This window comes from Cynoglossus semilaevis, unplaced genomic scaffold (assembly GCF_000523025.1).
Source record: "Cynoglossus semilaevis isolate Cse_v1.0 unplaced genomic scaffold, Cse_v1.0 scaffold1699, whole genome shotgun sequence".
NCBI lineage: Eukaryota > Metazoa > Chordata > Actinopteri > Pleuronectiformes > Cynoglossidae > Cynoglossus > Cynoglossus semilaevis.
In genome coordinates, this window is record NW_007585112.1 from 262347 (window position 1) to 275006 (window position 12660).

General features: G+C 39.7%; 1 protein-coding gene across 1 annotated transcript; it reads left to right on the forward strand.

Moving 5' to 3' along the window:
* Positions 1-7202: 7202 nt before the first annotated feature.
* cart3 (cocaine- and amphetamine-regulated transcript 3) lies at positions 7203-8159 on the forward strand. Its single transcript, XM_008337108.3, has 3 exons — positions 7203-7545; positions 7804-7887; positions 8039-8159. Exons 1-3 carry the CDS (start codon positions 7357-7359, stop codon positions 8138-8140), a joined length of 375 nt encoding a protein of 124 aa, XP_008335330.1. The 5' UTR covers positions 7203-7356; the 3' UTR covers positions 8141-8159.
* The last annotated feature ends 4501 nt before the right edge of the window (positions 8160-12660 follow it).

The following is a 12660-nucleotide window of genomic DNA, read 5'->3' on the forward strand; positions in this document are numbered from 1 at the left end:
ATTAGGATACTTCCTGAGATCTTTCCCAGTGAACATCTTGGCCTCTCCAACAAAGAAACAGCAGATCGTGCTGCCTTTCTGTAAAACCTCATGGCTGAACAGCTGTCACAGAATTCCAAAAGAGAAAGCAGCTTTCCAAAGGCACTAACTGAGCAAACTCATTTGGCCTCCGCTGATTGCTTCCATTGATTGGAGAGTGATGTTATTAGGCTGCAACAGTCTGTCACCCTCTACTGTGGGTCTTCTCACAACAACATACAGTATGTTACAACAACAACGGGCAACACACTTCACTCATGGAACTACAGGCCTTTTATGCTCTGATTTAAAACAAATGTTCATGTATGAGTGTTGGAAAACTCGACAAATGAAACTGCAACACAGTTCCATGCTTGACAGAATATGATTATATTAAAATATAATATAAAACCTGTTACATCTGATTTGTTGTTTGTGTTAAAATACACAAATACATTTTGAAAATATAATATCTGTTTTAACAATTTTCAACTGTTTTTTTTTTTCAGTCCAGCCATCCAGTCAATGCTGATTACTGGACTAAAGTCAAGAAAATTGCTTTCTAAAATGTTGTGCCAACAAAATTGTGTTTTCTTAAGCTGAAATAGCTTAACGGTCATTCCTCATTTTTTAAATGAGCTATGAGAATACACTCAGACTCCTGAAAGATAATTCTAAGAAATCCCTTTGTCTACCCTTAAAGTGACGCTAACAAACAGGTTGTCCTTTTGAATTAGTTCTGAAGTGTTTGTTATGAAGACACTGCCACTGGTGTTGTTCCTGCATGTTCTGAGAGAACACACAGGCACGGATGCAGCCCAGACCCGGGGAAATTCATATCATTGTCGCAAAAAACTGTCACTGGATTTATTCCCCCCTCTGCAATTAGACTTCAGAGAACAGTGTGCATTATTTAAGGACAAATGTTAGCCGTGTAGGCAGACAGAGGCAGAAAGGTCCCGAACCCAAAACCCTTAATTACCTCTCAGTGACGCACACAGCTCGTCTGAAGCATGTTGAGCTGACAGAGTGAACTTGTCCAAGTGTATGTTATTTACCGATCCGCTGAAGCCAGAGCTGTGTCTTTGTCCTGAGGGTTCAGAGGGAGGAATTGGGAATAAGGCTCTGGTAGACAATATTATTCAGAGGGATGTCTTTGATATATAATTTGTTTAATATGCTTTTCTTTCTGTTCATTAAAGATTAAATATTAATTAAACCAAAGCCAGTTTGTCATATCTTTGCTTTGCCGACAGCTGGAGGCAGACTCAGGACGCCTGGATTCATGTCCACAGCCTTCAGGATTATGTTTTAATGCCAAAGGAAGGAGTTTTGCATAATGGTGCAGATTTTGTATGGATGAATAAAAATAGAACATTAACTGTGTAAATCTGCTCAGTTCAACTCAGACAGGAGGCAGCCACAGTCGTTCTAAAGTTGAGATTTGAATATGAGAGGACGTTCATCCTTTGCAGCAAAATTCTGTTTAAACTGGTGTTCATTGGTTCAGGTCTGATGATGAGCTGCTGTTACAGATACGACTAAACCGCTCCTCACAACCTGCCTGTCAGTCATTTGGTAAATTGGTGTCTGTGCTTTCATTATGACCAGTGTGTGAACCGACGGTGCAGAGGATCAGGCTCCTGCTGGGATAAACACACCTCATCACACCTGGATGGGCCACTAATTGACTCTTGGAAAAGACTGCTCTACTTCTTCCACAATCACCATCAACCTCAGAGGTAGCACACTCTCCAGAAATAACACATGGAGGCTATAATCAATAAAGCAACCTCGCACCATGATGAACCCTCTCTGTGTTGGCTTTACATTCAGGTTTAAATGTGTTGTCAATTGAAGCCGTCAGTTTAATTCAAATGTAAAAAGAAAAAACTTGCAGGAACAATATGACTGTACAGGAACTGTAAACATTAGAGACCAGTGGTGGGTGCACAGGTGGGAGGACACGCACGTACAGAAAACAAAGACGTGTGTAGACGACAGCATGGAGAGAGATCAAGAATCACAGCAGGCACAGGCATCTCAGATACCAGGTAGACAGGAACCCAAGGTAAACAAGGATGAAGAAGGGGAACATCCTGCCACTCTGACACAAATACAAACAGTCAACCACACACACTCACAATTATACTGTACCCATGGTTATCTGTTAAAGTGTCAGTTAACACAATCCTTCATGGTTTTGGATTATGGAGGGAAGTGAGAGTACTAAGAGAAATCCCACAAAAGAGGTACCAGCAGGGCTCAGACTGATGATGTCAACACTGAAAGGCAAGAAAACCCACCCTTCTCCCACTGTTTTCATTTCTACTGTCATTTTCCGGATAATTATAGATTCACCATCCACCACACAAAGATACAGGGTGTTATTCTGTGAGACCCTCAGGACCCTGAGACACTGGTGACAATCAGATCCACCATGGTGGTATATCAAATTGACATTGACAATGACCAAGTCCACTGTAAACCAAGTTAGCAGGCACACAAAAGTTCAGGGGTCATGGTGCTAGGTTGCATCTTCTTTTTTTTTTTTTTGCTTCCCCAGCCAATCGTTCCCTGAATTCATCTCTCCCTGTATTGACCGTCCAAGTACTTTGTATGGGTTTATTAACGTGACACAGTAAAAGTGCACAATCTCTGAATGAGGAAAAATGAGAAACGACACATGAAAGCTTCTACAGATACAGCAGTCACATGGATGACTCATTCAGTCGTAAGATTAGTTGTGACAGCAGCTGGTGGGTTCAAACCCCCGGAGCCGGTCCCTGGTTTCAAATGATAATTTTATACCGTGCATGGCCGACAATAGTACAGTAATGATCCTCATTAACCAGGCATTTGTATCGTACTGAAAGGTGGTGAACCAAAGACACATGTATTAGTTATGAGTCACGGCTGGTATTAGTTCTTGATCACAGTAGTTCTTACTTTCAGAGTTGGCTGGTACAATATTTCCTGTCAGGATTCACTCACACTGGGGTGGTGTACGTGTCGGTGACAACAGCAAAAAGAGAGAGAGGGGAACGGTTGCCCACATGTCAACCTATTTTCCCCTCTTCCTCCTTTTCCATCTCTGCAAACCTGCATACGTGTTACTTTTCCGGAAAGGAAGCGTCTGCTAACGAGACAGCTCAGTGACAGTTGTAGGAATGTGATCAATTAAGGCAGCACTCTGCAGATGGATTTCTGCTCTACTAGTCCGTTCTTCTCTCCTTCTCTGATCTGCTCCTCTCTCCCCTTTACACTAATTTAACCACTCCTTGGTCTTTTAAGGGAAAGAAACCCAGCAGTAGAGAAAGTCCAAGTTGAATTTGGCAAATAAAGTAGAAATGCAGCAGGTTAGTCAAAGTACCTGAGCTTTAAAAAAAAAAGGTATGACAGTAAATAACTAAAACCGTTCAGTCATTATCTCACTTTTGACAAATGTGGTAGAACGTTCCCTTTTTAACTCATGCCTGTCGATCTGTTTCGACATGACATGAGCGCACATTTAGACACACACGTAAATCGAGTTGTCTATTTTGGTTCCTGAAAAGTAAGCTCTTTTCCTTGCGGTATGAGTGACACCGGTTTTTGTAATAGAGCTGGAGGAATGTTATGAATAGAATGAGATGGTGACATTTAATTTAGTAATGAAGACACAAACGTATGCGCACACACACTGCGATTAAACGCTATTGGAACATTGCGGAAAAAGGACTCAGTTTACAGTTTAGTAATAATGTATGAGTGAAATAAATAAACACTTGCAGGAAGTGACCTGATAAAAGTAGAAAACAAAGATGTACTCACTTTTTATTCACTTAAGTGCAGCTCCAACAACGGACAATATGTGTCAGGTTCAAAGGATGGACTCAAATGGACTCTCTAATTAACAACACTGGACCAGAACCACCGAGGTACAAAGATACTAGGCCAACTGAAGGACGGAAAAACAGGCTGTGGTCGAAAACACGTCGAGAGTCATCAGATTCACTGAAAACTAAAGAGAAGAAGTGGCAGACCTGGGAGGAGTTAACAGTCAACAGGTGAGAAGATGAAGTCATTACTGTGGAGGGAAACACAGGAGACAGACAGGTGGAAGAAGGGGGCGGGGACAAGTGAGCCAATGGGTGGAGAACCTGGGAGAAGGACTGAAGATCAGACACTGGACGAACAGAAACAATGTGTGAAGCTGATTGAAACGAGTACAAGTACAGAGGTCAAAGGTTAAGGGGATTAAGAATTAAACTGCAGGTATGTTATATAGTATAACACAATTTTTCTTCTTGGCTATTATCATTTCTAAATCTAGAGGAGTTTCATTTACAAAAAACCTGTCTCAAAGATAAGAAATATTTTTATATAGATAAAAAAGTTTGCATATAGTTAAAATACATAAATCAAACAAAAAAAAGCATGAGTGCATTTTGCAACATCACTGCAGCCTGACGCTGAAGAGACAGCAAACAAATGCAGATGTTTTCATTTAAAACCCAGGGGATCACTGCAGGGTTTGCTGAGCATAAAAATAATGACAGTCATAAGCTGCTACAGTCAGTGGAAAGGAAACCAAGCGAACACAATAGGAGAGCTGAACCAGGACTGTCCTCCTCTGTTATCACCACAACACAACGTGTCCAGGAACCTTTTATGGAAGAGTTGTGTTTTTCTCCTCAGCAGTGACCGTAGTGATCTATATGAGGTCTTAACAAGCTCATCCTGCAGGTGAGTTAGTCACGCAGTGCTTTATTAATCCAAGCTTGAATTGGTGAGCACTTATTTGATTGGGGGGGGGGGGGGGGGGTGGGGGGGGGGGGGGGTGGGGGGGGGGGGGGGGTGTGTAACAACACAGAGAAAAGACACCACGGCTGCGTCAGAGACCGCCCCCTATATCCTACATAGTGAACTACGTAGGGTGCACACTATTTTGTACTGGTGTCTGAATGATTAATGAGTAGTTGTCCACCATATATACAGTATGTATCCCACCATTCACCGCAAAATCTAGTGTACATCCGATGGCCACTACCCAATCAATATATCCCATCATGCATTGCAGGCGTGATGATGTCATGATGGCGGAGAGAGGAGCAACATCTGTTTTAATTGTGCAACAGTAATTAAGTAATAACCGCGTGCTGAAGTAGTGTACGAAACTGTTTTTCATTTAATCAGTGAGTTCACTCTACAGTGCACTGTATATAATTCCCTATGTAAGGAATAGGGAGCAGGAAATGACTGAGCCCATACAACCCCATATCATTACAGCGTCTATTAACAAACCTGACGTTAGGGTGTGTGAAAACAAAAAAAGTTAAAACTGTACAGATACGACCATTTAAACTTACTTTTGTTCTTTTTTTGTCTCTGGCTAAAAGAATAAAATTCTGTGACTGCTGGATTAAAGGGAACTGGAGAAAAAGATGAGTTGCGACAGCTCAGTAGATACGAACAGTCTGTGTTAGATCAAGCTGAATCACATCACATCCTCAATATGTCCCCTAAACAAACAGAGGAGAACTGAGAAGTTCCTTCAACAGGACCGTGGCCAGTGGACTGTCAGAGACAAATGAACCCGTGACTGTGAATGAAACAAAAAGGCTGATTGTTGTGAATGAAATGTTAAAATGGAATCTCAGTCATTAAATGTGGAGGAGAGAGATGTGACTCATGCAGCCTCTAGCACAAGCTCAAAGCTTCCTGCTCCTCCAACCTCCTCCATTGTCTAAACTGTGATTGGAAGAGTCAGCTCTCAAACAAGCGATCGATGTGGCAGAGCAGGATAAACCCAGCACAGAAGCCAAAACACTGTCTGTTCACTTGGAGTGTCAACAAAAGCTTCTCCAGAGTTATGTAAGGCTTTAACTACGGTGGTGTGATTCTGTGGTATAAATACTACTCATAAAATACTTTTGCGTATTGATCCATCTCCACAAACACAGTACTCACACTGAATAGACTCACTACTGTAATTCATTCATGTTGCTGTGGAAGCTGGAGACAGTCCAATTAGAACAAGGACCAGCTATATCCTGGGATTTGACACCCAGGTGGCTGCTGTCTGAAAAGCGCTATTGCACTAAATTATTTCCCGCCAAAACGTTGATGAGTGCAATTGCTCGCTTACGTCAACAGAGGGCCTGAAGTACAGACAACAGCGCTAAAATCTAAACAATCGACCGCATTTCTTAATATAATCGAATCATAAAACAGACCGATGATAAAACATGTCACTCCGCTACCCCACCGTTGTGGAACGGTGTCTTTCGATAGTAGAAAAACAAATAAAAAAATAAAATAAAATAATGATAACTAATGATAATACTGATTTTAAAAAAGTATATATCTCAACGTTTATAATTTTGTAACAGTTTAATATCTATGTAACTAAAGCTAAAGCTAAGTTCGCTACCGCACAGTGTGAAAGGCAAAGAAAGCTTATTGAGTTTGTTTGAACTGAGCTGTGGAAATAAATGTTACACAACACGAGTAGCCATTTTTATTTTGTAAAAGGAGCCGTTTGGAGAACCAAAGTTTGGAGACCTCTGCTTCAAGCTGTATTACTGCCACATGTTGGTTTAATTCACCTGTAAACTTGCATAAAAAAATATGAATAAAAACAAACAAGACGGGGTAACAGTGTCTTAATGTTCAACAGAAAACCAATTACCTGTCTTTGACGATTAAGAATGGAAGACTGGATTTATTTCTTTAATTAAATTCACAATGCTGCAGCTTATGTTTTCTTTTCTTTTCTTTTCTTTTGTGTTTTCTTAGTACTACTGCGTACTTCACTTATAACTCCCGCATAAGTCATCAGAAAATGTCAAGGATGTTTAATGTTAGAGCTGTTTGGTTTTCAATGTCATGCGTCACCAAAAGTGAAAGCAGCAGCGTCTGCACTAAAAGCGTTGGAATACAAATAAAGCCATGGGGTTTTTTTTAGACGCTGCAGAAGCCGAATTATGTCTAATAAGATTTCTGGAGTGATTAAAGTATAATAAAAAAGTCAATGAAATTAATCGTTGAGTGTCGGAGACGAATGTGTTGAAATGATCTAGCATTTATTTCCCATGCTCATGAAAACTTCATCCACCTCTTCCTCTGTAACGCCCCCTGCAGCTGCATGCGGCTGCAGTTGGTGTTTACTTTTGGAGACAGAGTTTGCCCAGCAACTTTTACGGGATGACTCACCCAAGGCGCCTGTTACGCATGACAAAGAGGGGGAGAGAAAAAAATCAAAGGATAAGGTGGGGCGAGCAGATAGAAGGAGTCAGATAAAAAGGAGTTTAACGCGGAGGAGACACATTTAAGACGAGGACAGGACGTCTCCACATGCTGCCGCGCGTCAGGACCATGCAGAGCTCCAAGCTGATCAGCGGTGCGCTCCTGTGCGCACTGCTGCTGCTCTCCAGTGCCAGTGGATTCCAGGGCATGGACTCCGAGTCTGAGGAGGAGCTGAGCCCCAGAGCCCTCAGAGACTTCTACCCCAAAGGTCCGAACCTAACCAATGAGAAAGAGCTGGTAAGAGACAAATGATCATATGAAGATCCTTTAATGTACATTTGGCTTTACTGTGTTCTGTGTATTATTAATACATTTTAAAGAAATATATCTAAACTCCAGGAGGTGGACTAAATGTTTTTTTTTCATAATTAGATTGTTAAATATATATGTATAGCTACTATTTGAGATCAACTTTCTCTTGTTGGTTGAAAACTTTATAAAAATGCCAAATTAAATTAATGATCTCTTTGTTATTGTTTTTTTCTGCATGCGCAGCTCGGAGCTCTCCAAGAAGTCCTTGAAAAGCTGCAGACTAAGCGCCTGCCTCTGTGGGAAAAGAAATTTGGACAAGTCCCAATGGTACTGCACACGCGCATATATACAGTATTACATATACAGTATGCAGGATTTGGAGAGGATGTATTGATGTGTTTTGTAGCAGCAGCAGCAGCAGCAGGTGGTGGGTGTTAATCCATCCGTTTATCGTTTCTCTCTCTCTCACCTCCCACAGTGTGATGTTGGAGAGCAGTGCGCCGTGAGAAAAGGCGCACGTATCGGCAAGATGTGCGACTGTCCCCGGGGGGCCTTCTGCACTTTCTTCCTGCTTAAGTGATTATGAGCACGGATGAGATCGAATGAAGAAAAGAAAAGAACTGTCACTGGATTTCTTTTAGAGTTATTGTCATATTTTTCTATCAGGAAGCAGGGCTGAGCAGGTTGTGTACAAATCTCCAGAGCACTATATATCACTGAAAAAAAAGAGAGAAGAAAAACAGCTATTATTTCTGTGATGATAACATGGTGGTTGAGAGGCTACAGTTCCATTCGCTCAAACCAGTTGGTCTTTGTAGTAGAACATCAGGATCAGTGTAGTGATGAATAACAAACTATTCATAATGTACAGTAAACACACCTGGGACCCAGATCCACCCTTAGACTTGGACTGTAAACTCATAGTCTATCAAATCTGTCTCTGGTCAAATGTCATATTTTAATGTTTTGTGTAAGACTCACATTGACAACAACAACAATAAACAACAGATCATGTTTTTGTAAAGCAGTGTACTGGCTGTATGTTCTATTCAATTCTGCAGAATCCTGCAAAAGCTGCAGGAGAGAGTGCTTCATGGAAGTTATGTAACGTGCACACTTTGGTTATTTTTATTTGGACAATGACGTTGATAATATCATCAGTGGGAGCAACAGACGAGATTTAAAACCATGACTAGTCATGATGATGTCAGGGCAACGGGTGTAGGTGGGGGGGGGGGGCAAAAGCAGTGTGGGGGCTTCAAATAGACTCTGCAGAGCATGGTGACCATGAGAGGATGAGCGCAGATGGATTCAGACTCAGAGTGACGTCAAACTAAAAAACATGAGCATCAATGTCCAGGTAGGGGCAAATACCTGGACACTGTACTATGTGTGTAAATACCTATGGTGTCCTTAACCTGAAGACTGGTTCGTTTAACCATATACCTGCTGAAAAAGTCGAGTTTCTGTCCTCCAATTATAAACACAGTCCATATATTTAACATCAGGACACTAGTTTAGATAAGTCTGTTTGTCCACACTCATACATGTCATTGTAATATTATTTCATATTATTTCCATTATTTACTCTTGTCAAATATTATTATGATTATCTCTTATCTAAGGTTTTGTCTGTCTTGATGCATGCTTGTATTATTTGCAATTTATTTTTTGGAAAACCTGTGACAAGATGGTTATGGCGCTCAGTGTACGACACATCTTTTTTTTTAATGGTAAAAGGCTAAAAATAGAAGTTGTCCCTGTCAAAAAAGTTTAAAAAAGATCAATAAAATCCAAATTCAAGACATGTACGACTCTCTGGTGACATCACAGGTCTGTTGGAACCAATCTGAAAGTAATTGAACCTCCAGGGCACAGAGAGAAAGTGAGAACTTTTCATTGAAGTATTCTGAGTCCACAACAAGATAGGATGACATTCATTCATCTGTAGGCATGAATATCAACAGTCTTGGGATTTCATTTTATTAATAACACACAGACAGGTATTGGTTAATTAAACAATAAACCCTGTACTATTTTAAGATGCTTTCCCTCCATTCACCCAAAATATACCTACAGTAAAACTGATACTTCTACTTTCAGTGTTTCTACGTGGCCAAGTTAATTAGATTGGTTTTTTAATGGAACCATTTGGAAATGGATTCCTGCAGCACAATCCTAAATGTTAGGAGTTTTAAATAATCCTGTTGAGTAATATGAACGCAGATCTTTAAAACCATGGCAACTAATACTCACCCATCGTAACACCGATGCATCCCAAACAGCTTTGACATATGTCATATTATTTTCCCAAGACATTCCCAAGAATTCTACAAATACGATCAGAAAAACATAGATGGAAACACTGCTCACTTCTTAAAAAAACATATATGTAGAGAAATAAAGTAAAACGGTTTTCAATTTGTGTGGATTTTTTTTAACTGTGCATAGAATCAGACACCAGTTGACACCACCTGAAAAAGACACAGACTCATTCAGTCATGTTTACACTGGCTTTGGATTTTATACTTGAAGCAGTTTTTGCACAAATTTTAAAAAATGAATGCTTTGCATTAATGCAGCAGTAACGAGTGAAGGGAACTCTCGGGTTATTGCCTTCTCCTTGTTGTGTTTAGCTGTTCTCGTTTTCTACATCACTGTGTGCACACCTTTCAGCCTGCCCTTCAGTCTGCAGTCATCAATAATACAGGAACACAACAAGTGTTCACTTACCAGGGTCTAGCTTTACTCTCTTTCACTATGTGTGTGTGTGTGTGTGTGTCTGGGAGCTCAACTTGGATCTAAGACATGATTGCACTTTATGCTTTCACCGGTCCTGTTATTTCCAGGAAAAGCTGTTTTGATCATTAATATTTCACTGTTGGATGGAAACAGTGACATCCAAACATAGAGGACACACAGTCTTCTCCGTTGGAAAATATTTTAAATAGAACATGTCTCTGCTCTTTGTTGTTCATTTCTACAAATGCTTTAAATATACAAAAATAACGCTAAACAGTAAGAAAGGCAACGACAGGTTAAACATCCACTGAAACATCTCCACGTTTGCACCTTTGAGTTGGCAAACAGATATCAGCACGCAGTGATCTGTCTCTGCCTTCTTATCTGATGGCTTGAAGGATAATTCACACCCTCAGGTCCCAATCATGGTGAATCCTTGTAATTAATTGATCCCCTGACTTTTCCTCTAGCACCACCATCAGGTCAGAATCCTAATTTGATTTTGATTTATTGTGGAGTAGCTGCAAAAACAACAAACAACATCCCCCATGGCCCCGGCTTCACCAAACTCATGGTATTAGCATACATTCCACATCAGTCTGCTAACATGAGATTCACAGACATTGGAGGAAATGCAGCGAAATCCACATTTTACACAAAGTGCATACTGTATGTAAAATATACACAATATTCACAGTGGAAATTCGCAATCCATTTACTCTGTTAGTGCTTTGTTCTGTAAAAATAAATACATATTATTATTATTATAAAAAATACAACAAATATTATTATTACAAATATATTATTAATAATAATATTAATAACTTAAAACTGAAATTAAAATTTATGATGTATTAAAACACTCAAGACTTTTTGAGCCAACTGGATGGAGTAAAAACGTTACTGACAAACTCAATCAATTTAAGCAAAATACAAAGAAACTTTTGTCTGCAGGCCATTAGAAAATAAGTTTCCCTTTGTATCACTTTTATTTTACTTAACAACAGAGGATTATTTTGCCCATTCCTGTAGTCCTGTGAAGCCACGCATCTCTCATTTGTGCAGAATGAGGCCTGTGATTGTTGTTGAATTCCGAGTTCTTAAAACCCAACATCAAGCAGGTCAGTCACAAAATCGACTGCACCTCCATACAACCACAGATTCTGGATTTTACACGTTTCTATCGGTTTATTTTATTTCCTTTTTGCTTCAGAAGACTTTACAGCTTCTTTGCACAAAAATGCAGCAGTGCACTGTTTTGCGTCAATTTTGATTTCCTGTAGGGACTGTCCAACCCAAGTGGGTTTTTTACATCACACCAGCATGGCATTGCTAACTGCCTAAGGCAGGCGTGGGCAAACTTTTGACTCGAAGGTGTGTTTATAAGATTTTCTCTCTGCTCAGCTTGACAGTTTAAGCCTGCAGCTGTTGTCCGTTTGGAGGAATGACTGCTTATGTGCGGTAATTTAACAGAGTGAAGAATGAAAAGTCAACAGCAAGACTAAGGGAGTGAATGAGAGACAATGACAGAAACATCCAGCAGGTGATGGATGGAGACACTGAGCAGCTGAAATAATTAATGACATCATTGAGGGTGAACAACTCAATACTTCAGGGTTTGAGGCCGGGACCCTGACGTACTGTTCATAAACTGCGACAGTGTTTTTCCATTATTCATGTCATGTATTTATTCTGTATATAGGAAATAAATATATACTGTGTTTTAGGTAAAACAATAGCTGGAATTTTGAACGATGAGAGTGAAACAGATAAATGAATTACCCATAAAAGGGCAGCTGATAGACACCATAGATGAGGGGCGCCACAACATCAAATATATGCTGCACTTGTGGGTCATTTTCTTTTATTTTGAAATGCTGTGCTTTTTCTTTACAATAAACACACTAAAATGACTTAATACATATTTATTCTAGTTTATTATTATAATAAAAATATTTTTGCATGAACTTTGCCCAAACAGCGTGGCTTGGTTTAATGACATTACCATTTTAACAAGAGAGTTTGTAAAATGCAGTCAATTTGCAAATCAACTACTTATAGTCTAACAGGGGGAGCACTTAGTCTTAGTGTAGTTTTGCATTATTGATTGTTGCCTCTCAAAAGTTTGGACAAACCATTTAAAAAGTGAACAATATAGCACTGATATTTAAAGTTAGATTTACTCTACAAACTAAGACATGATTATTATTCTTTACATTTTTCTGTAAAATTCCTGTTATACCACATTGATATAATAATTTTCGTGTTGGTTAAAATGAAATTTTACTAACCGTGTATAAAACGAATCATTAATCCAGATGCTTCAGTCTCTGTATTACTACAGTAATTGGTCTAATC

Bases quoted from the DNA above. Each gene is read 5' to 3' on its own strand.
- cart3 (XM_008337108.3), top strand. From the start codon at position 7,357: ATGCTGCCGCGCGTCAGGACCATGCAGAGCTCCAAGCTGATCAGCGGT. The intron at 7,546-7,803 runs GTAAGAGACAAA...CTGCATGCGCAG, and splicing joins TAACCAATGAGAAAGAGCTG to CTCGGAGCTCTCCAAGAAGT. The intron at 7,888-8,038 runs GTACTGCACACG...CACCTCCCACAG, and splicing joins AATTTGGACAAGTCCCAATG to TGTGATGTTGGAGAGCAGTG.